Source organism: Copadichromis virginalis, linkage group LG14 (genome assembly GCF_057382275.1).
Source record: "Copadichromis virginalis isolate Kocher_CV1m ecotype Utaka linkage group LG14, C_Virginalis_male_GT1.1, whole genome shotgun sequence".
Taxonomy (NCBI): domain Eukaryota; kingdom Metazoa; phylum Chordata; class Actinopteri; order Cichliformes; family Cichlidae; genus Copadichromis; species Copadichromis virginalis.
In genome coordinates this window covers 36,729,363-36,756,339 of record NC_140631.1, presented here as the reverse complement: position 1 = coordinate 36,756,339, position 26,977 = coordinate 36,729,363, and the positions used below count along the sequence as shown (strand labels likewise).

The window sequence follows — 26,977 nt, the reverse complement described above, 5'->3', positions numbered from 1 at the left end:
GCGGCATGCAGTGTCGCTCTCCCATGACCACCCAAGCTGACTTTAAATGAATCTGTGCTCTGATTGCAGAGCTCCCTGCCTCTCCTACTCCCCTGCAGATCCTGAGCAGTGGAGCAGAGACACAGCCCACACGTCTGTATTAGCCTGCGCAGCTCCAGGCAATGCAAGGGACGCCATCTTTACCAGGGGAACATGATGGATGTAATATAGATATGCTTATCTGTCATTAAGCTCTGCTCTGCCCTACCTCGGCCTCTCAGCAGGGGGAGAGCAAAGGGATTTCAATCAGATTATAACTCTAGTGAGACGTGCTGAGGCCAAAAGCTAATCAGTCATGTCCCTATAGAGAAGGCACATACTTCACAGCAGGAGCATCCATCTCCAAGCCTGTCTACTACTCGCTTTTTGTCAACTGTCTGACCTTGCTTTGCCACCTCCTGTTCCTTTCCCTGCAGTGTACGGCCCGTCAAACCCTGCTGCGGTATCCTGCTACTTGTCTGGGTGAGATCCCAAATCTAAATCAGCACAATGACAAATAGTATGAGGCTGACAAATCCCTTTGCCCTCACATGACTGGGCCGCAGAGCCTGCCTGTCAGCTCCAAGCACCTCAATAATAGCGCACTGATTCTAAATATGAAACATAAGGATGGGATGTGATGAACACTGAGGGGAGTGGTTGGAGGGAAGGTGGGGAATGGAGAAGGTGGAGTTTGCTGAAGGCAGCTAGCAGCTCACAAGGCTCTATAATTAGCTGCAGAAGATCAAATGACTTTTAATGGGTTTGTCTGAAAACAGCAGACTATTTCAGATTTCTGCTCGGAGCCATATTCATATCTCATCAAACTAATGGAATTCTCTAGAGTGCTTGATTGGGATTTATCTCAGATCAAAATGGCTGATTGAGGTGTGCAGCAGAAGCATTCATTAACTGCAGTTTTGTAATGAAAAAGAAAAAAAGTCCCATTTCAGGCCAGAAATGCATAAAATTGAAATGGCTCTAACAAAAAAAAATTTAATTTACACATAATGTCAAACAAAAGTCCTCCAACTTGTGATCTGACAGCACTTCTAAATTCACGGCTTGATGCGCAGTCATTGTTGCTTCAAGAGTCATTTCGCAGTGGGCTGATAGTAACTCTTGTAACAGATAATGGAAACCTATACTGGTCATTGGTTGGAGAATTAAAAAGACAAATACTACCAGGATGATAAGAGGGTCAAAGCTTGGCTAATATCAGATCTGGCTGGATGAAAGTTGGGTACCGAATGCTAAGTATACTTCCTAAAAATCAAGCCCAGAGCATGCAGCAATACCCAGTAACACACACTGTGAGCAGCAATGAATAGGCTCAGGGGACTTTTCAGTGCAGGAACAATTTGCTGATTAATTGAGTAACTTACCAACAGAATATGAACTGCAAATTTTAGTTTAAAAAGGCCAGCTTCACCAACATGAGGATCTGCTGCTTTTCTGTTTAATTATAAATAAACTAGAATACTGCTTGACAGAACAGGCATCTTATTAGGGCAGGGGTCAGCAACCTTTAACACCCAAAGAACCACTTGGACCAGGTTTCCACGCAAAAGAAAACACTGGGAGCCGCAAATACTTTTTGACATCTAAAATGAAGATAACACTGTATATATTGTTTTTTACCTTTATGCTTTGTGTGAACAACTAAGGTGTGTTGCTTATGAAATCCATGAAGTGCTACAGAGAAAATTACATTTTATTTATGTAATTAACACATTTTGAACTCCTAAAGAACAAAAGGAAAGACATCCAGCTGAACTAAAATGATCCAAACAAAAACTGTTGTGGCGGGGCGTGGTCGGCAGCGCGGCTGCAGGGGAGATGGACGCACCTGAGCGGCACCCGCAATCACGCCTCGCCGCCTTAACGTCTGTGCTATCTATGCTGTTGTGTTGGTATGTGTCGGGCTGTGAGCTGCAAAGCTACAGCCGGCTGTATGCGTACAGCAACCGTGTGTGAAAAGTGGTCAATAAAGAGATGCTGAAAAGCATGTTCATGCAAACATCGTCGGGTCTGCCGTGATATGTTTACAACGACACTTCTGTTCCTGAACCTCTGCGCACAGCGTCTGCAAATCGGGGCTGTACGAAGTCACTTTCATCTTTACGCAGGACTGTAAGCTGTCATCTGTGAGGCGTGAGCGGTGTTTGTTTTTAACATAGACGGTGGAGAATAGCTACTGACATAATGTGGATCCGAAGATCCGTAACTGGCCTACCTGGGGTTGAAAGTCTCGATAAAGGCACGGCGTTTCGCCGGGTATACCGGCTTCCGCGAGTGTGACGCTTATTTTGAGCGATGAAAAAAAAAATAATAATAATATAATTTAATTTTTATATTTCAATATTACAATAATCTTCCAATTTAGAACTACAAGTTAAAAAATAACTAACATAAATAAAATACACTTCAGATTTATTTTCCCAAACCACTCGGAGCCGCACTATAAGGACTAAAGAGCCGCAGGTTGCCGACCTCTGTATTGGGGCATTGTGAAAGAAATATGATTTGTAAAGACAAGTTCAATTCCTTCAAAATGAAAATTGAAAAACACTGAAAAATAATCCCCATTCACAAGTCTGTCCTTTTGCCTACCTGACCCTGTAAAATAAACATATATTCCTAAAAATATTTAAATGTAAATATCCTGAAATACTCCCTTATTTCCAAACTACACTACATTCCCATGTTTTAGCCTGTCCTTAATCTATACAACACACAAAAATCTATCATTTATTCCCATTGTCAGGGCAGGGAGGGGATCGGCAGCCTGTAGCTCTCCACCATGCATGAAGAACTATTATTTGCAGTGCATGAATATAGGAGCAGAACACACAATTATGGGGGTGCAAAACTCAAAGGAAAAATGTTTTTCTGTATTCGATCAAAAGAAAAAATACATCTCATGCTTCAATGCCAGGTTTTCCCTTTTCACCTTCTCTCTTTTATGGGTACAATCTTCCCTTGTTATGTCTTAGTCCCCAGGGGAGCATCCTACAGGGCTGCTGTTTGTCCTTGGCCACGTTCTCCTTGAGAAAGTGCTGTATCAGACTGGTTGCTAACAGGGCCGTCACAAAGCTCGAGTACCAGCGATGGCGACGGCGGCAGCAGAAGCAGAAGCACCCGAAGCAGGCCTCTCTCTGGGGGTATATAGTTACACTGCAATGCTTCTATCTCTTACTGTTCTGACATTTTCATCTCTTTACACACACAGAGGAGGGGAGGGGGCAAAAAAAGGATAAAAGAAAAGGATGAAGTCTGTGCTGTCCTTGGTTTCAATTTGGATGATAGCATTTCTACTACAGGCACAGAAGCAAAGTGGGAAGAGATATGTAGGAAGCCCAGTAAGCAGGAAGACGGACAGGGAGGGAGCTGGAACTAGCATGCTCTGTTTTCCCTGGCAGCGGGTGGAGCATTTGTGCAGTGCTCTCAGCAAAACAGAGCACTATGGCAGCAAAATAGCTTGCCAGTCATTCAGCCTGCTTATCAAGACAAGACTACCACCTTTCCCCCATTAACCAATCAAAAAAAGGCACTCTGTGCTTATACCTGTGCATGCAGTTTAAGTTAAGAGAAAAACCTTATCAAATGGGACCCAAGCCATCCCAAAACAACAACAGAGCAGTCACTGTGTCTGTGATCATCCCCATCATGCCCCAAAGCACGTTCAATGCGACACCAAGACACAACACACCAAAAGATATGACCTCCCAGCATGCTGCAAGCACACACCGTGGAAAATAATGACAGACACAAATATAGCCACACACAAAAAAAGAAAAACAGACCAGCCCACAAGCTCTCTCACACACAAATAAAGAAACGAAAAATGGCATCCAAGAAAAGACATCAATTATGATTGAAGTTTGGAAAACTAGGTCTGATTTCACTCCTCTTGTTTGCCAAGAGACGAAACTCAGTTGAAGATGGGTTCAAACAGATTGAGGGGGGGAGGGGGGAAGGGGGGGGGGGGGGCAAAACCCCCCCCCAAAAAAACAAAACACACACCCCTTGAGTAATTTTTGCTTTTACATGTTGTGATGCAAATGAACATGCAAACAGCAGGAAACAATGCCTGGCACACAGTTAAACTGGCTCTTTGATTCTTTGCTGCCTGCCTCTATCTTATCCCACTGTGTGCAAGTAAAAAAAGAAAAGAAAAGAGGAAAAAAAAAAACCCAGACAAATCAGTGCAGAGGCCTCGCTCGCGCCTGCACATGACTCATTGATCTGCACACCTGAATAAGACCAGGAGCGAGGGGAGGGGACAGTAGACAAAGTCCTCCTCTCATATGGACAACCAGGGACTAAGGGTGAGACAGGTGGGGCCATAAGCACAGACACGAGTGCACTGTAACTCATAGATAGCACACCAGATATTTTATTCATGGGAAGAAAATTTCAAGCAGCAAGAGTGACTCACTGAGCTGCGGGGACACACAAACACACACAAACCCACGTTCAAACCGAGTAGGGGGTTGACAGGGTTTATCCAGCCCACACTGACTGACTTCTCTTTGTCAAACAGAAACTACATTAAAAAATAAAGTCCGAAATGGCAGGGCTCCTTTAAAACGGATTAAAAGGCATGTGTTTGTCTGCTGAACTCGCCACAGTGTATAGTTACTTTCAGTGCTATCACAGGAACAGAGCTGCTCACAGCACAATAAAGTGAGGCCTTTGGACTTCAGGCTATGCATTCCTGAGCACTGTGGCATACAAACTGACATCTTGGCATCTGTGCTGAGCCAGGCTATTGTTGAGAATACACAGACACAGGTGTAGTGCCGTTCACCTTGACTGCATATACATGGGGTAGATTGTTATGGCTGTGCAGATTGTCCTACATATGGCAGAGGGCCTGATGCAACTTAAGTGATGTGCAGCCATGGGTGTCTTGATTTGAACCCACTGACTCTGAGCCAAGTCCCCATCGCCCAGGATCTCTCACCGAGAAAAACTGACTAAATATGTGATGAGCAGAGCTGCAAGAGGACTCGGGTGCACAAACACACACCCACACGCAGACACATTTCCAGTTGCAAAAAAGAAAAAAAGACAACTCTGCTCACTTTGGATAATTAGGGCGCGCGCAGAGCCTCGGAGACAAAGCTTGGCATCGTGAGAACAAGGCTCGCCTGATGAGGCCTCTCTATTTAAATCCTCGGGATGAGCCGCGAGTGTGTCTGTCGATGGAATCGCTCCAGGAGACATGCACAAGCTTGGAGGAAGAATCAGCCAAGAATCAGGCAGTGAAAAGAAAGACGGAGAGACAGACGGAGACAGAAAAGTCTAGATGAACCGAGTGGCAGGAAGGTATCTTTGAGGAAATGAAAGGTTAGAGATTAAGGGCTTAGATTCAATCAGACATACCTTCCTACTGTTAGCCATAGAGCAGACTTCAGTGTTGAGCGAACGCCACTGATATTACACACAGGTGACTCACTGTTTTCTGTGCCACTTTGAAGTCAGTTTGCCTCTGCAGGGTGTGGAAATGAGGGTCTCACTGTGTGGGCGAGTGAAATCAGTGAGCGTATGAGTGTGTGTTGGGACAGGGTTTCTGGGATTAGTACCGTTCCCTTTGCAGATCTATAAGCACCCAGTGTTTCTTGTCACTAAGAGGATTCTTGGGATACGGGGCTGTCCCAACAATTGAAAGCAAGGTTTTAGGTGCTAATCTACAAATTCAAGGGCGGGTGAGGCTGATGCTCTGCTGATGGAGCACATGTCACCGCCTTCACCTTGACTGACATGGCTGAACGTGGAGGTCAAAAAGGCAATCTTTACAGCTTACAGAGCAAAGAAAAGCACCAGCCTATGGAAGGCTTTAACTGTGCTCCACCACCCACTATGTTATATTGACAGATCATTATCAAATGCAAATGCTCCCAGATAAAACATTGCCAGCAGTCTTTGTCCTTATTTCTGCTGGGCATCGAGATCCCCTCTGTATGGTAAGGACACCCTGGGTTGTCTCAGGCTATTCAAGGACACACAAAAGGCCTTCATAGGAAATCATTCAAGCCTGCTAACCGACAGCTCCATAGCTCCCGCCCCAACAATCACAACCAAGTGGGGGCAGTCATTCACATGCAATTGTTCACTATCAGCCCATATCCAGAGCAAATGCACTTGAAAGCACACTTTAATATCAGCTTGCTTATAAGCACGCACACAGGCTTTGGCTTATGAGAAAACATTGTTGAAAGAGGAAAAAATCTTCTCTCGATTACCTCTGCTCGTCCATTCCTCTAAGGCTATTCTGACTAATGCATGTTTGTAAACAGAGTTTTGCCAAAGTCACTCTACTAGCATGAGTTAGCACTGCTGTCTCTTCCATACAAGTTCTGTCTTGCCTTGAGCTTAGAAACATGATGATGTATCTGATGCTACAGGCCAGCTTGAAGGAAAACACTAACATTTTTTAATGACAGGCACAAAAATGTGATGTGGTGTTGCATAACACTACATTTTACACTGTGTGCGTTGTGATAATCACTGTTTGCTAAGTAAGTAGAGAATAAAATGTACTGAATGTAATAGCTGTTCCTGATATTCTGTATTCTATTAATCCAGTGGGAGCTATATTGGCGAATGCCTGTGTGTGATGTAATTCTCTGGGTAAACCTGCTTCTCATTTCCAAATTATCTCCAGAAAAGATGCAGCTGTTCACTCATGATTCTCCACAAGTGAGTGACATTTAAATAAAAACCCAGATTCTTGTTTTTTGGATCTGAAATGAAATGGTCAAAAAACAAAACAAAACACACACACACAAAAAAACAAACCTCACTGCAGTAAACCCTGCAATACAGAGATGGCCAGATGAGAAAGCTAACCTACAGCTGAAGAAACAAAAGCTCACAATCTGCCACTCTCACAGGTATTCAACAAAACTAAACTGTTTGCACAGCTGAAGTCAGCAGGCTACTCCCGAAACACGAAAAAGGCGGAATTACAAAATGAGAGAGCAGTTTGGCAATCACAGCAGAAACAAAATGAGGAACAACGGAAGGTGAATACTGGATAAAAGGGGAAAACCATGTCTGACAAATGGTCAGTGTGATTCTTAGAAGCTTGACAATCACAACTGAAAAGAAATGAGGAACAATGGAAGGTGAGTATTGGATGAGAGGGGCAACAACCATGTCTGAGCAACAGTGAGTGATTCTTAGAAGCTCTCAGTGGCTTCAGCTACCTTAGCTGTGCGTCCACAACCTCATTAGCATTGCCCAATCTCCACACACCAGCGACTCCACTAGCAAACAAAAGCAGCAGTGAAAAGGAGGAAGATGGCTGCTTGGTTCAAACTACTGATATTTATATTGAAAGGGCAAAACAGCTTGACTTCATTATTGTGTCTGTTTAGATACACCTCAGTGTTCAACTCAATTCTTAGAAAAAAGCTAACCTTTGTGAATATGTATTTTACCTTAATAAATTGAGCTGTGAGCTGATGTTGATCCTGAATAGTCAGATCATAAATTGAATAAATACATTGTAAAATATTTATCCCTTGGGGTTTGTCATCTTATTTCTTCAGCTCTAAGGCATTTTTATTTCTGTTTTACCTAACAGCAGCATAGTTTGGTTCAATATCAAATCTTTTTCTTTGTGAAGAAAGTGTATTTGCAAAGAAGGCAGGTGCAAAAACAAATATGAATATCCATATTCTGTCCATGCAGTGTTTTACTGCAATAATCCAACAAAGAAAAAAGGCCCGTCCTCCAGGACACCCATCGATTAAACCACAGGAATCCTCAGCATGTGCATTACAGTCAAGATGCAGAGCAGCTTCCATAAATTTCTGAATTTAATCTGGGTGACTGATCAGGAAATTCATTGATTTCATCCATTAATCATCTCAGGAGAGTCTGTCCTGTATCGATCAGCACGTCCGTGTGGTTAGTAAGGCTGACTGAGGAGGCAATCATTGCAGAGGGGAGAGGTCTTTGTAGAGTGTGCAGCAGCATAGATTTTGTTGGGGACATAATAACCATTATTTCCCCACACACAATGCCAGCCAATACCGCCTCAAAATGGCCGAGGTTTTTTTTGGGGGTCGCAAATACAGGAGAGAGAAACATTCCCTGCTAAATACAAGTGCCAGGAAAAGATAACTCGTTAAAATGTTTTGTCATGGCTGCTTCCACAGTAAGCAGCAATACTTATGCTTAACCTCTGAGGGGGAGGAGGGTGGTGGGGCTGTTTGCTGTGAAAATGGGTGCATTGTTATCCACTGACACACACGTCTGACACTGCAGGCATCACAGTTTTGGTGAGCCAGCAGGAAAATAGGACATCACGTAGATAAGTGTGCAAGTGTGAGAGCGTGAGTGCTTGAACAAGGAGACCAACAATTGGACCATTTGTGTCAAACATATCAACTACTGAGAGGTAATTCAGTGCTTCTAAATATATTATCCACTCTATAGAGCAGGAACTCAAGTCTGCTATAAAAGGTGGACATCCTGTTGACACAGGAAAAGCTACAATTAAAATAGACTGCATAGGTAAAAGGATACCCCTTTCTGTAATATCGTCTATACATTCATGACGTACAGCAGGCTGCATGACTGTGTGTGATCCAGTGCAGAGGTTCTATGTTTCCCTAAATGCCTGACTAAGCACCAATTGTCTTTCGTTTGATCTCTGCACCAAATCCTGCTATAGTTCTCGTTATAGGACATTTGAGCCCCACGCTGGTCAACTCGCCAATAAACTGCAATCAGTGCATCAGAATGAATTAAAGGAAGTAAACTGAGTAATATTTAAGTAGTTTTAATATGTATGAACACAAGGCGAAGCATTTGCAACTATAAAAAAAAGCAGGTAACAAAAATTTCATAAACCCTTTCCTCCCTGCTGAATTCATTCCGCTACCTGTGGGAATCCGAGTGTGGAAGAGAAAAAGTCTTATCAGTATATTTCACATCAACCAAGGTAACATAGTGTATTCATTAGAAGATCGGCAAAGCTTAGCCGTAAGTACCTCATGTGAGGACAGGGCAAAATAATCAGCTTTTGCTTGAGGCTACCACATTGGTCTTTGGATCTTAAGACTAACCTGGTAGGCCTACACAGTAAATCAGGAAACATTTCTTCTCACATACCTCAATGTAGCCGGCCAACGTTGGAACCACAATGCCCAAAATAAGGACAGATATCGCTGGGACCGAACCCATCTTCCAGGATCTCGGATAATGCTACTGTAAATAACTTATATCCTGTGAGCTATTTCTGTAAGGTGACCTCCGAGAGAATAAAGACCAAATCAAGTCCAGGGAACAATCTGATGATCAGACCCCGACGAGCGAGACGAGTCCTGCTTCGCTTGTTTTGTTACCCGAGCTCGACAGAAAACGTTGGAGGGGGGGCTGACTGTCGCTCTCCTCTGGAAATGTGGATTGTGTGTCTGTGGCGCGGCTGATCTGCCCCTGCTGCCTCCTCCCTCCCCTGGTTCCTCTGATCCAGAGCAGTGCGCACTGCGCCATCAGGCGGCTAGCGCGCAAACACCATCCACCCAAAAATATAAAGCACATTAGAATTAACAGCTGACGCAAAATATTGGGACACTTATTGGAGGAATAATGTCATTTACTAAATGAAATATACCTAACTATATTTATCTGCAGTAAGCTGTGGGCTATAAGACTTCTTCACTTAAAGACGAACTTTTTTTTCAGACAGTGAGCTTTTGTGCCAACGTTTCCGGAAACGAGGAATATGGGCGAGTTTCTTTTTCATGTGTCACTTAAAGTCAGTACCGCTTCATTTTTATAATAATAAATGTATACATAAAATTTATGAACACAACATGAAAGGTAGCAGCATTACTGGTCACAACCACTTGGCTTGTACTTTATTCGTCTTAAAAGCTTGAGCAGAATCCCGAAGCATAATTTTAACCCATCTGAATCTTCAGGTTTGCATTACTATTACTGCACCACATATGTGGAGTACAGTTGGCTTTAAAATGTTTACATAATAATAATAATAATTTGACATAATCTCTACACACATTCTTTTACACACATTTACTGACATACTGATGCCAATGATTTAATATTTTTAACAGATTAGTGGAATAAGCTTTTACATACTTAACTAAAAGAAAACAATGCAACAATACTACACATATATACGGTGTATATAATGCATATATAATTTGCAAACCTTTGAAACAGATAAAATGAATAACTCTTAGGACCTAAGACCTCCCACACATTTTGATGAATATAAGTGTATAAATAAATTGGGGGCAAACCAACAATTACCTTATAGATAAGAATATCCCAGTGGTTGAATCCACCCAACCCATGCATACAATGTTCAGCGGTGAATAAGAGTTTTAAAACTTGTAACGAACCTCAGTGCGCTTGATAGACGGAAACTAGCATATGTAGGTCTTCCCTGGACACATGCATATAAGTAACATCACTGTAATCAAGTCCAATAATAAACGTGGAAACTACAACGCTCTGTCTTGCCTCAAATGAGAAAAAGGACTTTCTTCTAAAGTAAAACCCAAGTTTCAGTTTATATTTCTTGACCAGCTGCTTAATGTGAGGTGTAAACAATAGTGAGTCATCAATTGTAATTTCAAAGTACTTGTACTGAGATACTAACTCAATCTCAGAACCTTGAACTGTAGTAATACATGAAAGGTTCAGTTTTCTAGTTAGATTTCTAATTTAAGAACATCACTTTAGTTTGTTTAGCTTTCTTTTTTAGCTTTTTAAATCAGAAAAGTTATGCTGTAATGTTGTGAATGGGACTGAAGCTGAAAGAGAGCATGGCTAGGAGTACATCATCATATGGCAAACAAATAAACAGTCTTGTACATGTGGAGGTCTGGATGCCAGGTCTATGGAGACATTCAACCTGAAAGCTCTGAAGAAGCTTTCAGGATTCTTTTGGGCATCTCTGTCTTTCCTCAACGGTCCATTTGGCAAAACTTACTCATTTAGGCTGTTAGCTAAACAGAACATGTTCAGGAAAAAGCACTTTTCACTAAAACGATACCCGTTGATACTTGTCTTGTTCATAGTATTTGTATACAAACATAGTGAATAGACTTTGACTATTTTACAAGATTGCAAATGATGTGAGCAGCATGCCTCAGTTTTGAACATAACATCACAGAAGAAAATTAGATTTTCTTTGTTTACATAAGGTAATTATAAACACACAGTCGCACACACATGCAGCTTGGGTGTTTTGTGACTTGAGTTTGTTTTACTAGAGTGTCAGTTCTATTTCTCTCTGATGGTTTATTGAAAAAAGCCTCATGTAAATTAGATTTTTGCTCCAGGCAGCATGCACGGATCGGTTATTAATTTTTATAACATCAGTTGTTAGATGTGTCAGAGCAATTCTAATTTGCATATGTTTAGATTAATTTTGGTATGTGTCAGTTTGATCCCCAGATACCTGAGTAAAAATACATCCAGAAAAAAAGAGAGATAATTAATTTCCTGTTTCGGCTTGCCAGTTAATATAGTCCAATGAGAATGCAACAAATGACATGTTTACTTTGTTGTTGTTGTTTTAAAATTATTTATTTAATAAAAAATTGCTTTGGCTGTATAAAATAAGTTCACTTGAATGTAATGCTACCTGTTAATTAATTAGTTATCTGAAGGCATTCAAAATCCAACGTGAACTGTGGAGTTACATTTCAGAGGTTTAAGGAATTGTCTCAGTATGAAGTAACCAAACTCACAACGAAGTGTCAGTTTCCCCCAGTTAAGTATTTAGTACTCATTCATTACATGAAATCAGCAGGATCTAGTGGGTTTGTGTTGTGGACTTGATGTCAAATATAATCAGACCCATGAAGTCAATCTAGCAGTCATTATAACTTCCTGGGTAGACATTACAAGTAAGATTTAGATCATGGATGTCAAACTCATTTCATACTGTGGGTCACATACACTTTGATTTTAAGTGGCCTGAACCAGTGAATATATATATATATATATATATATATATATATATATAAATAACAGATGTGAAAAAACAGGAAGTTTTCTGTGATTTCCCTGTTTATATATTACTCATTTACTTTGGGATAGCATGAATGGCAATGAGGGAAGTGTTTATCAGAAGCCAAAGCTGTAAAACTTATGAAAATACAGTTAAAAGTTAAACATTTATGCCTTGCTTCACATTTCCTAAAGCCAACCTAGTGGACTAAATTGGATTCCGTTCTGGCCACCGGGCTTTATGTTTGACACCCTTGATTTAGATGATTTCTCATTCTTGTTGGCAGATTCTCTTAAGCATACTAGGAAGCATCACCAGGTTTATTCACAGATACTCAGTGTTTCAGTCTGGGTTTCAGCCAAACCACTTGAGGACAGTGAGAAACTCATCTTGAAGTTTCTTGCTTCAGATCAGTTCTAGCCAATCTCCCTGTTGCTGTACTTTTTCGAATAGGTACGAGATGGTTTTCCTCAATAAAAGTCATTTGAATGCTCTTCAAAACACACAAAGCAGGGTTTCACATATCTTTTACAGTCTATTCTGTGCAGCGGCTCCACCATAAAAGGCAAAGTCGTAATATTTTTCTGCAGTGAGGTTATTCCACTGACAATCTTGCTCATATACTTACTCCAGGCTGTTATCTGAATGAGGAGCTCAAGTCTTTCCTAAATTGCTGCATTTCACAATTATGGATGGCCTTCTGTTCAAACACTCAAAGTTCTCTTAATGGTTTTGTAAAACAAACAAACAAAAAATAACAGGAAATGACAAATGGTGGGTGATTGAGCATAGACTGAAGTGCAAGAATCAATGATTGTTTATATTGCACTTGATTGAAGTGATGGCAAATCTACTTTTATAGCAATCAAACAAAGCAACCACTGTGGTGGCCTAATTTCTTGAAGGTTACAAACGTTACTGGATCGCAAACCCAGTAGTATCATACTAGAATAAATAATTTTAATACTGCATTAAAAGCGAGATAAACATGAAAAACCTCTACCAGGAGTATTTGGCTCTCTCTAGTGGAGATCTAAGGGCACTAGCATTACAACTATAAGAGCAATATACATATTCAATCCCTGTAATATTCTGGATACTTATAATTGAGCTATTTATATATATTAGAGCTATTTCTTTTATTATTATTTAACTTTGTACTATATTGTATTATTAAACTTCATTTAATCTGTTACTGTTCTTATTGTTTTGCAGCAACTGTAATCACATAACTTACGTAGGAATAAATAAAGTATTCTGATTCTGCAACATCATTGCAAGAAAGACAGGCATTTCATTGTTCCGGTAATCAGCTTCAAAAGACACTCAGACATTAGTAATAGAATTGTGTGAAACTAAGAATTAGCACATAGAAAAGATACGCTGTTGCAGGTGGACATCGGACCTTTTCAGGCCAAAACAGTAACAACCGGAAGTACCGGAAATAAATCTGTATTACAGCTAAATTGACTTGATGATCGTTACTTTCTACGCGTCCACGACAGGGAATCGACCAGTAGTGCTTCCAGTGGTATTTAAGTCACAACTCCACTCTTTAATAGACATAAAAAATATTTATATGTACAAATAAAGAGATTTATTTGTATATTCCACATATGGATGTGGTAAAAATGTTACCACAACTTTGACAGGTTGCGAATCGCCTCTGTAGATGTGATTAAATATAATTGGATGACCACAGGGTATAATTTTTTGATTGGCTATAAATGAACTGCTAAAACTGAAATGTTATAACTAGAACGAAAGGAAGTTACAACTATAACATCAGTGTTTATTTTAAAATAATTTATATGTCCTCTGAATACAAAAAACATTTTGTTAAAATAACGTCTTAAACTAACACACCCGCCTGTTCTTAAGTAACTAACTGCCAATCAGAAACCACGAGCTTGCGAGTTACCAGGCAGATTATGTTAATATATGCAATGCGGCCATCTCTGCAGCTACCATTCTGAGGTAAGAACAACTTGTACGTTTTCCAGAAAATTAAAGAAAACCCGGGACTGATTAACGACCCGTTCTGTAGCTCGATCGCTTCGTAGTCTCTCCGTTACTGTACATTAAATGTGCGGATTGTTTAAGCGTAGCTAAATCGGTACAAAATGTATTTTTTTCTGTAGGTCTCTTCAGATGTAGCCGTTGTTGTTAGTCCCACCCAAAATGGAGCCTGTTCTTCCTTGTTCACAGTAGACTTGAAGGGCTGGACTCAACTAGAAATGGGGGACGGGTGGGTCTACCCAAATAATTCAGGCCCTTAGCGCTTCAAAACCAATGTTCCTAAAAAATGTAAAATGTGGTCCATGTCATTCAGCTTGACAAGTTATGTTTGTCTCAAAGTGCGGCCTTACATTGGGACTATATGAGCGTAATGCTAATGTAGCAGTGCAGTATATGCCCGGGTTTCTACAGCACTGGTTTTTGTGGTATGGTCCGGTTGGGACTGAGAACCTGCGGGGTTAAAATAGGGGGGAATTGAATCTAATATTGATTATACCAAGTAGATTTCTGAATTACTTTACCGACACATGATTTTTCACCGTGGTTTTTGTGCCGATGTGCGGTTGTATTTAGACACAGTTTTCCGGGAGGCCTTGCCGGCAAACCGCCTTTTCCCTCGTACCCCCGCTGAGAGTCTTGTGTGTCCTTTCTGTGCACGAAGAAACATGCTGCCTTTATTTTGGCTTGCATGCTCTGTCACCCGAGCGAAACGCTGTCTGGCGAGCCAAAATTTCAGCTTCAAACGGCCTATGGGCTCGTATCTTTTTCCATGTAGCCCAAAAGTGGCTACTGCAGTACTCCATTGTTGCAGCTTCACAGCTACTAATACAACGACAAGTATAATATGACATCGATGAAGGTGTGACAGACACCCATTCATAAATATACTTAACAATATTAACATTTCTGTAGAAAAAAAAACTGCAAAAAATGTAATTCTGAATGCTAGTCTATGATTTTAGACGTCAAACTACCAATGACATGAGCGTCTCCCCTTCTGTATTAGCTATTCTATTTATCGTTATGTTTTGTTATTTTAATTAAAATAACACAAATCCTCTTATCTCTGTGGATTGCAGACACCGTGGCTGTCTAAGGAGGGAAGTTATCGTTGTGGTGAAAGGCCTGGCACCTTGCTGCCATGGAGACCAAGCAGGAACCCTCAGCAGTGTGGAGTCAGACTGTTAACAGTGACTCAAGCAACGGCACACAGGTCCACCGTCTTATTTGATTTGTCTGAACAGCTACAGCAGAGTCATACAAACTGAAAAGATGCAAGATGTGTAATAATAATAATTTAAGCATGTTAACAATTGATCTTTTGCACACACCCACTTTCTGTCAGCTGGCACAGGTGGCTGCTAAATCGTCAATTCACCATTTACTTTTATGGAAAAGAGTGACCCATCTAAATAAATGTTTCCTGCTCATCAAATCGGATGTAATATTGCTGCAGATGGTTCAAAGCTTTTGTGTTATGTATACACATGTTGCAGGTGCATTTTGAAGGTGGCACTGTGGCCCAAATAGTGTACAGTGGGGATCAGGCAGACAGAGGACAGCAGCAGGTGGTTTATACAGCAGATGGAAACTCCTATACCTCGGTAGAGTCTGCAGAGCACACACTGGTCTACATACACCCTGCAGATGGCACTCAGGTAAGATGGGATCTTATTCAGAGGAGAGATATTTTTATCTGACATTTTAGGCATGAACATGCCATGTGTAAGTAGGACGATATGCCCTGTTAGGCAGGCAGTGTTTGGTGTTTAATACAAACAGGACACAATGTGTTAACTAGGCTCCTGTTTTATGAAAGCCATTCTTCATGACTTATATAAGACAGTTTGCAAAAAATAATAATTATACTTATACTTTGGCCATATTCGATATAGCCAAAGTTTCAAGTAATGTTGTTGTCGTCCAAATATTCTCTATGAGCCAAAAGTTCAGGTATCAGGTATTTTTTTTTCATGTCTTGGCTCTGGTGTCAATTTGGACAGATATTCCTAATATGGATAAAACAGACAAACAAGCCAACTGTTTAAAGTTAAAGAAGGTTGAAATAAAAGGAGGGGAACTGGAACTAAAACAGATGGTTTCAGGCAGTGGATGGATGGCGGCCTGTTCACTTAGGTCATGTGCTGACAACATTATTCACTGCAAAGTACACATACTCACCTCATTGTTCTTTCAGACCGTATTTGCTGATCAGCCACAAGTGGCTTACATTCAGCAGGACGGTACAACTCAACAGGTGAGTTTATCAGCTATTGTCAAATTACCTGCTCTCTTTTGCACCACATTGTTTTTAGAGAACCCTTAACCAATTAAATGTCGTTTATAGGTCACAGTGCTACTGCCTGGCGGGCAGAACATGAATGCAGCCAATCTGCATGTTCTCAGTAATGTAGCAGATGCGCCACAAGCTATCCTGGAGCCGGTTTCCCAGGTGAGGATGCATTGTTTGTGTGGAGCTGTTTAGCTTTTCAAACAAGTAAATAGCCTTTGTCTGCTTTTGTTTTTAACATCCATTCAGGTACAAAGTAGGGAAACACAAGCACAAACTGTTTCATGAATGATGAGCTTCATCTTTCTAATTGACAAATTCAAGCAGAAACATTATTTTGTAATTCCATTACCAGTTATTGCTGTAACCAGATGCATGCAGTCTTTCTTTTTCTACTGACATACTGCACTGCATAAATAATGACATATGATGGATTAGCAACAAAAATCATCCTGAGAAATCTCACTAGCTAACATTTTCATTTCAGCATCAGTCCCTCAAAAAGAATATAGAAAAATGTTTCCTGACTTTAAAATGACTACGTGATCAAAGAATGTTGTTACATTGTTTGGAATCCCCCCTCCACCCCTCCCACAGGAGCAGTTGTCTGTGTCCAATTCTCTCACCTCCATGGGTGACATCGCAGACCCTCCTTCTAGTCCTCTTGGGGCCACAGACTCAACAGACGATTCTGATGAAGATGAGGATGAAGACTCTGAGATGGACGACTGGGAACTGCATCAGCCTCAATCATTTAACCCTCACAACCTCTGTAAGTTAAGTGTTGTCAATAAAAGTCCAATGTTATGGTTATGCTTCCTCATACGGGTTGCCAAAATGCCTTTTTAGATTTTAGTGAAAGTGAGTTTCCTTAAAATGTTTTCAGTTAGATTTTTTTATACCTATTGGTGGTGACTTTGCTCTTTTATTGTGTTCTGTCAGGGTGCGAGGAGTGTAATATTGCAAACCCCTCAGTTTGTCTGAAGCACGGTCCTCTCCACCCCATCCCCAACCGGCCGGTGATGTCCAAAGCAAGAGCCAGTCTTCCTCTGGTCCTGTACATTGACCGCTTCCTGGGCGGAGTGTTTTCTAAGAGACGCATCCCAAAGCGCACACAATTTGGTCCTGTGGAGGGGCCACTGGTTCCACAGAGCGAGTTGCAGGACCACTACATTCACTTGAAAGTAAGTAATTGCTGCACAGCACTGATATTTACAATATTTATTTAATTGTATTTTCTTGCACTGTTCTATGGAAGAAAAAAATGTAAGTGAGAATTCTGGGAAAATACAGGATACCACAAAGTTTTTATGTCTATATAAACAGCTCCTAAGCAGAGATTTAAACTGGATTGGTGATCTGTCTTTCTTTTTTTTACTAAGGTGTGTCTGCTGGATGCAGAGAAGGATGGAGAGAAGTCTAATGACATGTGGTTGGACCTTTCTGATGAGGACAGTTGCAACTGGATGATGTTTGTGAGACCTGCTCAGAATCACCTAGAGCAGAACTTGGTGGCCTACCAGTACGGCTCAGAGATATTTTACACAACTATCAAGAATATCCAACCCAAGCAAGAGCTAAAGGTCAGTGTTGTTCAGAGCAGAATGCATTCATTTGAGTTTGATTTAACTGCTTTAAGAGGCCGCAAACCAGAACTAATAGAGTGTGAAAAACATGAAGGATATCTAAAGAAACCACTGGAGTCTGTCTTTTTAATGAGATTTTCCATTGCAGGTCTGGTATGCAGCATCATATGCAGAGTTTGTAAATCAAAAAATTCATGATGTTACAGAAGAAGAGAGAAAAGGTTTGTCTCAGCACTCCGTCCTTACTGTTCTTAATATTAACACCATGCCTCTGTCCTGCTTATTTTAATCTGAAGTATTAAACTATCAGAAAGGTGATGTGTTATTGTTTTTGTCGTGGTTCCTTCTGTTTCTCACTTTCTCCTGTTTCTACAGTGCTTCGGGAGCAAGAGAAGAACTGGCCTTGTTATGAGTGTAACCGTCGCTTTGTGAGCTCTGAACAACTGCAGCAACATCTCAATATGCACGATGACAAATTAAACTCTGTTACCAGGTAAAACTTTTTTTTTATCACCTTATCTCAAATTGTTCTTTTTATTTTTAATGCATTCAGCCCCGATCACGTCTTCACTGTTGTTCAAATCGCACAGGTCTAGAGGCCGGGGCCGAGGAAGAGGCAGGAAGAGGTTCGGGACAGGAAGACGACCTGGACGCCCACCTAAATTTATACGTTTGGATCCACCAGTAGATACTGGTGGAGAGAAGACAACAGTAAGTGGCGCATTAATACATGCTGTGTTGATTAATGGAGTAGGTCAAGATTTAACACTGATTCGAGATAATTTAGACAAAGTGATTCTTTGGAAAGTTACAGATTAAGATATTATGAAGCAATCATTTGAAATCCTAATGCATAAAATAGTTGTTTGATGAGAAAAGTCGTTTGTACTTTTGTCTTAGAGCAAAGTAAAAGAACTAAAATGTTAACTCATCAAATCATAACATTAGTCAAAAAATGCTAAATAGGGAAATGATGAGTAGGAAGACTAAATGACAATATCCCCTTTATCTTTTTATTAGGAAATGCTCGAATTGACAGAGAAACCAGTGGAAGACCATGCAGAGGGAGCTCAGAATGGGCTCAAGGTGGTGGAGATAGAGTCAGAAGGGGAGGTCGGGACAGAGACAGAGAGTCAGCTTATACCTCCTGCTGGGGAACCCGTTCCAGAGTCTGTAGCGCCGCCCCCCAGTACAGACCTGCCTATTCCATTAAAGGAGGATCCGGCACAGAGTGTCCAATCAGATGCTCATCTCACATCGCAAGACATGCGTCGTGCCAAGAGAATACGGGTAAAACTGGAGATTCTGTCTGCTTAAAGGCAACATTTACCTTTTCATTTAGCTTATGTGGTGCCATAGTGCCCATGCTTGCTTTACAACAGTGTGTCTCTCTTCCTCAATGCCTGCTTCCCTCACAGATGGATGTGCAGGTAGGTGGAACCTGGAGGATGACTGAAAAACACAAGGTTCAGGGATTCCTTTTGTCATTTTCCATAGTTTAATGTTTTTCTCAGGAGATACCCTCCTCTGACACACTCCACTGCATCTGTCAGCCTCTTTGTGTGTCTTAGCTGATTTCAGAAAACATTGCTGAGGTATCTGCTAGTAGATCTCTGTCTCTCTCTTTTGCAGAATGCAGCGCTGCAGCACCTTTTTATCAGGAAGAGTTTCCGTCCTTTTAAATGCACAAACTGTGGGAAGGCCTTCCGGGACAAAGACAAGCTGGAACAGCACCTGCGAGTCCATGGTCGGGAAGCCTACACCTTTTCCTGCCACATTTGCAGCAAGAGCTTCACGACTGATTCGGCCCTGGATGATCATCTCCTGGTACACACAGAGAATCGCTCCTATTCTTGTCTCCTGTGCCCAGAAACTTTTGAAAGGCTGGACCTCCTCAAAGACCATGTAGGCGTCCATGCTGTGGATGGCTTCTTTGCTTGTCCTACGTGCAAGAAGACATTTAGTGATTTCATCCAGGTTAGTGAAACAGTGATTTTTAAATGAGCTAACAGCTAGCCTTCAGGGCTAACAGAATTTGTTGGACATGACCTTAGCTAACATGTGACATTTTAGCTGACCAACAGTTGTACAGCTCTGACCTTGTACCTGAAATATTTTTCTGTTCTTGTTTAAAAAAGTCTTTTGTCATACAAGGTAAGATGGAAAAAAAAAATCAGACTCCACCTGCTTTTAACTTTGGCTACAGTTCCTACGACTTGCTCCTGCTAGAATTTTATTTTGAAGACAAGGTAGAGAAAGAAGGTTATTTTCACTAAATATTCGCTCCCACGGTGTGTGCATGTGTGTGAATGCTAGATTTAAAAAGATAAAAGTGCTGTATGGATGTTTGACTGAATAGAGATTGACAGACCACGTGACTTTCGTGCATTGCATGCCGGGAACTCGTGGCAAAACAATCAAAGTACCGCATCAAATGCAAGCATTTGCAGCACCGCAAAACGTTCTTTCTCCGGTTCCAATAAATTCTTGCTTTTTCTTTGCCCCCCAAAAAGTCATGTACAAAACGAAGGAGAACAATGCCGGTCCGTACAAAGACGGCAAGTGTTTTGAGTGCTCAAATTATGTAGAAAGGTGCTATATAAGTTTCATTCCAGTTACCTGAGCCCATTTTAGGCGTGAAATCTGTGGTTTTGTCTGTGCTTTCACACTCAGACCTCATCACTGGTGATTTTCTTCGACAGGAAGGTCGGGTCGGTTTGACAGAGAATTTCATAATTGTTCCTTTACTTGAGTTTGAGGTCCTGAGTGAAATTACAAGGTGTCAGAATGAGACCTTCAGGTATTGATACAAGTGTAGAGCATCCAGAGCAGGTTGTTGCTGCAGAAAGAGAAAACCTTTAAGGGGGCAGTCAAATTTAAATCAGGTACAGCTTTTGGTTTCATGGGCATAGTCACTAAACATGTTGATCGGACCTACTTTCATGTCTATGGTTTGCAAAGAATAAACAAAAAAAAGGTTTATGAATTAAGCCATATTAGTCTATAAAGCTATTTGAAATAGCCTCATGTTTTTTTGTTTTTTAATTCTCCTTACAAGCAGCTCTAAACAGGTGGATTTAAAGCTGAATGTTTTCTTCAATTAGTAGGTCAAGGTTAAAGATGGCCCATTTCCAAGAACATTGATGTTTTTGTGACTAAAACGTTTAATGCTGTTATGAGGTTTCAGATGTCTTTACAGACATAACAACACTCAGTTCCAGACCACAAACTATGCCTTTCTTTAGGTAAAGAAGCACATCCGCTGCTTCCATTCAGAGAAGAACTTCCAGTGCCCAGACTGTGACAAGGCCTTCTGTCGACCTGACAAGCTGCGTTTGCACATGTTGCGCCACTCTGACCGCAAGGACTTCCTGTGCTCAACATGTGGCAAACAGTTCAAGGTAAGATTAAAAGGAACAGCATTGAGAGATAACACTTGATAAGGTTAGTTTATAGTTATGTGTTCTAATCTGACATTTTTTTTTGTCATAATAAGAGAAAAGATAAGCTGCGGGAGCACATGCAGCGGATGCACAATCCTGACAGAGAGGCCAAGAAGGCTGACCGGATCCACCGCTCCAAAACCCTCAAACTAAAGGTCCCCACCACTGACTTTGAGAGCTTCATGTTCAAATGCAGAGTGTGCATGATGGGATTCAGACGCAGAGGAATGCTGGTGAGCTACAACTCACGGAGAGATTTTAACCTGATATTGAATTCCAGTGGTCGTGACTCTTATTCTTCTGGTTACAGGTTAATCATTTGTCCAAGCGTCATCCAGAGATGCGTATTGATGACGTGCCTGAGCTAACGCTGCCAATTATCAAGCCCAACAGGGACTACTTCTGCCAGTACTGTGACAAGGTTTGTTAATCCCCCCCTTTCTGTCCACAGGGAGCTTGGGGATGGACTGATTTGTTTATTTTAAAGTATAGCCTGTTGTCCATCTATGCATTTATCAAATCGTGGTTGGGGAGGGGCTGGATCCTGTCTGGGTTGTCAGAGGGCAGGTCACATCAGTTTGTTTCTGATGGCAAGTAATCAGCTTTCAGTCTCATATAAATTGAGTTTTTAAACCAAAAACAACAGATTATTGGATAATTCTTCTTTCACTACCAGCAGAGGTGTTTTATGTTCTTAGTTTTCCAATATATCATCGGTTACATGTCTAAATATGTTTGTTTGGCGCTTAATAGGCGTTGCCATGGGAAACAACAACTAAAATAACTTCATGCGTCCACCTCTGTGTCATTTTTAATCACTCTTAACTGGAGCTAACGCCAATAACTACACCTCATTATTGCCTTTGTTTTATCTATGAGTACATGCCAGGTGTACCAAGTCCCACTTGGTCAAGCGCCAGATATTAATTGGTGCCAGTTTGTTTGTATTTAGTGTCAAAGGGACCTAAATCTATCAAATGAACTGATCTCTGCAGGTGTACAAGAGTGCCAGTAAGAGAAAAGCTCACATACTGAAAAACCATCCAGGGGCAGAATTGCCTCCCAGCATCCGTAAGTTACGCCCAGCTGCTCCTGGTGAGCCAGACCCTATGTTGAGCACACACACACAGCTGACAGGTACCATTGCTACTGCACCAGTCTGCTGTCCACACTGCTCCAAACAGTACAGCAGCAAGGCAAGTGAAGTTTTATCAAAGAAGAAATTTGTTACCATAGAGATTGTTTGTAGAAATCACAATAAGGTGTGCTTTTTTTTTTTCTCTTAGACTAAGATGGTTCAACATATCAGGAAAAAGCATCCAGAGTTTGCTCAGCTAGCCAACACCATCCCGACTACAGCAGTGATCAGTAGCACTCCTGCAGTCATCAGTACAGATGGTACCACAGCGGAGGCTGTAGTGGTAAGAAAAGAAAAAACAAAAACATAAGGAGGATATTGCCTTAACATGGATAAATGAAAAGTTTGCCTATAGGAAATTTCATAATATTCAATGTATGGATTTTCTTTTCTTCACAGACCACAGATCTGTTGACCCAGGCTATGACAGAACTTTCTCAAACACTAACCACAGACTATAGAACAGCTCAGGGGGATTACCAGAGGATCCAGTACATTCCTGTCTCCCAGGCAGGAGGTACTTTGTCCCAGCCACAGCACATTCAACTTCAGGTGGTCCAGGTAGCGCCGGTAAGCATGAAAGTCTAATCTACATTATTTAAAAAGTTCATAGATGCTTAGGAAGCTGATAATCTCGATAGGATGCTGCCTAAAAGAATGCAGGTGTTCCATAAACTGCCAACATGCTGGTGTAAACTCATGTCTAGTTCCAGAAATGAAGCTTATATATGGTTACCTGATCAAAAGAAGAATTTTCTCTCATTATCTAATTAAGTTGACCTTGTTAATTTAAGGGTTCAAACTAGCAATTTTGAAGCTTTTGTTACTTTCTTTGTGGTTTTTGAGTTTGTAATTAGAGCTGCAAAACTACCAGCTACTGTGAAAATTCTGGAAAATTGCTGCTTTTAGTTGTAGTTTTTGCTTCTAAAGAACCTTTCAGTCTTTGTGTGTGAAACTATGCAAGCAAAATAGTTACAGTGTTTGCTATGTATCAGTTATGTATAAGTAATATTATCTGTTTTCCAGGCTTCTTCCCCACATTCCCAGCACCCGACAGTAGATGTGAACCAGCTACACGACCCTCATGGTTACAGTCAGCACCCAATCCAGGTGCAACACATTCAGGTTACTGAGCCCTCAAGCTCTGGACAAGGTGCCACCCAGGTGAACCCACACTGACTCTGGGGATAATTTTAAGCTAGAGTAATTAGTTATTGTATTTGAGGACTCATTTAAAACAGTCGTTTTGAAACTTAAGTGTATTTGGGTAATAAGGTTTCTTTCTGCATATTAGCGAAACCCTGTAAGCACCATAATGTTAATCGCGAATCTCTTTTTCTGATTTTCAGGTTACTGGTCAGCCCCTCAGCCCCACCTCCCAGCAGACTAGTCAGGAGTTGAGCCCTGCCCAACTGACTCCTGTCACTTTAGCCCAGAGCCACACCCTCCAGACAAGCAGCCCCCAGCAGCAGGGGACGGTGCAGCACGCTTACATTCCGGGAAACTGGAACTACCGAGGCTACTGTAAGTACCATAACCAGTCACGTGCCGTATGTTTTGATGCTTCTGTGCTCTGTGATTACCAGTCAAAATCATATATTCCTGTTCTTCCAGCGTCTGAAATCCAGATGATGACACTACCTCATGCACAGTATGTGATAGCTGAGGCTAGCACTCCTGTATCTGGAGTCAGCAGCAACCAGGTGAAAACGGTGAGTGAATTTGATATTTGTTAGATGAAAATGACAGTTGAATTTGGCTTTGTACTACACAATGAGCATATGTTTTTATATTCAGTGCTCCATACTTGAAAGTGTTGCTTAACAGTAGATGATGCTTCATAATTTACAGTTAAAAGCTGGATTACGTAAATATGCGGTAAAAATAGGAGGCGGAAACTTGAAACCTGCTTTTTCCTAGTCAAAGGAAAAAGAAAAAAGATTTATTGTATAATTTGAAATGTTATCATCCCAACAGACACACTACGTGATCTCTGAGGGTCAGACTGAGCTTGAGACGAAACAGACTCTTCCTCAGAGCACAACCCAGACACACACCGAACCACTGGAGCAGCAGCCGACGAATCAGCAAGCTACCACACAGTACATCATCACCACAACCACAAATGGTAGTGGCACCAGTGAAGTTCACATCACTAAGCCCTGAACTGTGCAGTGATGTTACTTTGCAAAGCCAGTGCAGACTCACGGACTAATCCTGCATGTTGTCCACAGCAGCTTGTACGCACATGAATAAACAAATACCTTGTCATGTGATCCTGCCACTGTCACGTGTGTATATACAGAGATGAAATGCATCAACACAGTTTTATGTGTCTGTAAAGTGTTAAATGTTGTGTTGCAAGCTGCCAGAACTTTATGAGAAAAATAAAGTCAGTCGACAGTAAAAAATGTGATGCTTTTATTTTGGACAGATTATAAAAATAAAAAAAACCCCTAACCTAAATACATGTTTTAAAAAAAGATACTGGGATTGAAACTGCTAATACTTGAGTTATTGAAGTGATGGGAAGCTTCTACAGATTTGATATCCCATTTTGCATATCTGTAATTTTGCACACATTCCTTAAAGTATTTGTAAGAAAAAAAATAAATAAATAAATAAAAGAGAATATGGAATAAATATTCCAAAATGTCAGAAATGGGTCATGGTCCTAACACATTTGTTACATGTTATCTGTTATCCTAGAATATTGTTGCTCATGTCTGGTATGATTTTACTCTGTTGAACTCTGTTACTTTTTGCTATGTGGTTGTTTTTATTTTTACAGTCTGGACTGACTTGATAATCAGAAATTTCCAGTGAGTCATTTCACATTATTTGTCTTTGTTACCATACCTCTGTTTAGTAAAGTAAATACAAACTGTTCCATTCTTTGAAGATACTCTATTTACTTTAGATGCCAGTTGTAATTGTCGTAACTGACACACAGTTCATACCTAAATGATGTTTGGTTTTATAATGCAACGTTCTTGGAGATACAGTTGCTGTTAGACTTTAAATAATCTGGAAATAACCTGGAAACCTTGAACAAGACTGCAGACATGTATTATAACTATGAGGAGCTTTACTCCATCACTCCTGACTCTGAAATCCCAGAGAACCACCTTTATTTGTAGTGTCTTTCTTATTGAAAAATGATCCAATGAAGACTTTTTACACCACATATTAGAACACAGTTAAATATACACTCAGCAGACACGTTACTAGGCACAATTTTTGGATCCCTTTTGACTCAGATCTGCCTTAATTCTTTATGGGATAAATTTAACAAGGTGGTAGAAACATTCCTCAGAGATTTTGAGCCACATTGACACGATAGCATCACACAGTACAGTGAACCCACTTTCATTTCAAGAAACTAGATTGTGACAATTAGAGTTTTGTGACTTATACTGGTGAAAGCAGCCACCAGGAGATGGTTACATTGTAATATTGTTCAATGTAATATTGTTCAATATTACATTCAGTAAAACAATACATTACAATATAGCAATTAGTACTTGCATTTGTTTTTGCAAATGCAGAGATCAGTCTGCAAAAGACAGCAGCAAAACAGAGAGTAGGAAAGGCTTTATGTGTTTGTTTTACACTTAAAAGACACTTGAATATAAAATTATTTATTTAACATAACATAACCAAGACACAATGATCACTAATAAATAGATGTCACGTGGCATGGAAGATAGACGGAAGACTTATCTTGGCCAGCTTTTATTTCCAGTAAGTCAAAGGTGACCTGAATTAACTGACGATCATCCCATGCCAGCCAATCAAGGATTGTAACACCCTCCGTAAAAATCAAGGGTCCACCTTGAAATGGGGGAAAAAAAATCTGAAAGAAAAGCATTAACAGAAGGCAACATTAAAACGGCTACCACACATCCTGGCCCTCAAACGAGCCAACCCCCCCCCCCCCCCCCCCCCCTACCAAATCCAATTTTCCTTCCCGCACACTGTCAAAAAAATAAAAATAAAATAAAAAATCTGTAAAAACAGAAGAAAAAGCCTGATCACCTTCTCTACAAAAACAAAGTGAGTTTATGTTGTGGTTGTTTAGTTTTTCAAGGTGTGTGTGTTACTTTAATTATAAACTGCTTATGTTGCAACAGAATGCTGTTATGTGTATGCAACTCTACATGTATTATAATCCTTTGTATTTGTATTCTTTTTTTTTTTTTTTTAGCTTAAATGTAAACAATAGCAACAAAAAACAACAACTTTAAAATGTCCTTTTGTTTCTCTTTTTTTCCCTCAGAATAAATTCTGACTAGTCTCAATGGTTGAGATGGAGGAGCAAAACGGCAACATGTTAACCCCGACTGCTGAAGTTCCTGTATGAACTGAACAACTCTGAAAATCCAAGGAAAAGCTGCGTGTATTTTATTTAAAGCTCAGATGGAACTTGATGGACAGATGCAGGCTGCATTCAGGACTTTATCACACTGGCATATG

At 40.7% G+C, this 26,977-nt stretch overlaps 2 protein-coding genes across 9 annotated transcripts in view; one reads left to right on the top strand and one right to left on the bottom strand.

Moving 5' to 3' along the window:
- The window catches only part of aplp2 (amyloid beta (A4) precursor-like protein 2), a 50,674-nt gene extending 41,198 nt beyond the window's left edge, over positions 1-9,476 (bottom strand). For 3 of the 6 annotated variants that reach the window (XM_085430696.1, XM_085430694.1, XM_085430697.1), the window contains exon 1: positions 9,151-9,476. In XM_085430696.1, the coding sequence (XP_085286822.1) occupies positions 9,151-9,222 (72 nt within the window). In that variant the 5' untranslated portion in view covers positions 9,223-9,476. The remainder of the gene's footprint in view (positions 1-9,150) is intronic. The other 3 variants (XM_085430693.1, XM_085430695.1, XM_085430698.1) reach the window with 1 other exon arrangement.
- Positions 9,477-13,841: 4,365 nt separating this feature from the next.
- Positions 13,842-25,390, top strand: prdm10 (PR domain containing 10). Of its 3 annotated transcripts, none has more exons than XM_085430688.1 (23): positions 13,842-14,002; positions 15,124-15,257; positions 15,541-15,702; positions 16,242-16,301; positions 16,392-16,496; positions 16,932-17,106; positions 17,277-17,518; positions 17,717-17,917; positions 18,069-18,141; positions 18,296-18,413; positions 18,511-18,631; positions 18,941-19,210; positions 19,553-19,897; positions 21,166-21,321; positions 21,417-21,596; positions 21,674-21,784; positions 22,359-22,559; positions 22,650-22,784; positions 22,901-23,071; positions 23,528-23,665; positions 23,851-24,025; positions 24,116-24,213; positions 24,479-25,390. In XM_085430688.1, exons 2-23 carry the CDS (start codon positions 15,186-15,188, stop codon positions 24,665-24,667), a joined length of 3,498 nt encoding a protein of 1,165 aa, XP_085286814.1. In that variant the 5' UTR covers positions 13,842-14,002; positions 15,124-15,185; the 3' UTR covers positions 24,668-25,390. The 3 variants fall into 3 exon arrangements, with proteins under 3 accessions (XP_085286814.1, XP_085286816.1, XP_085286815.1); XM_085430690.1 differs by lacking the exon at positions 13,842-14,002 and adding an exon at positions 14,211-14,273; XM_085430689.1 differs by lacking the exon at positions 13,842-14,002 and adding an exon at positions 14,490-14,903.
- Positions 25,391-26,977: the final 1,587 nt, after the last annotated feature.

Bases quoted from the DNA above. Each gene is read 5' to 3' on its own strand.
- prdm10 (XM_085430688.1), top strand. From the start codon at position 15,186: ATGGAGACCAAGCAGGAACCCTCAGCAGTGTGGAGTCAGACTGTTAAC. The intron at 21,322-21,416 runs GTAAGATTAAAA...TGTCATAATAAG, and splicing joins CATGTGGCAAACAGTTCAAG to AGAAAAGATAAGCTGCGGGA. The intron at 21,785-22,358 runs GTTTGTTAATCC...TGATCTCTGCAG, and splicing joins TCTGCCAGTACTGTGACAAG to GTGTACAAGAGTGCCAGTAA.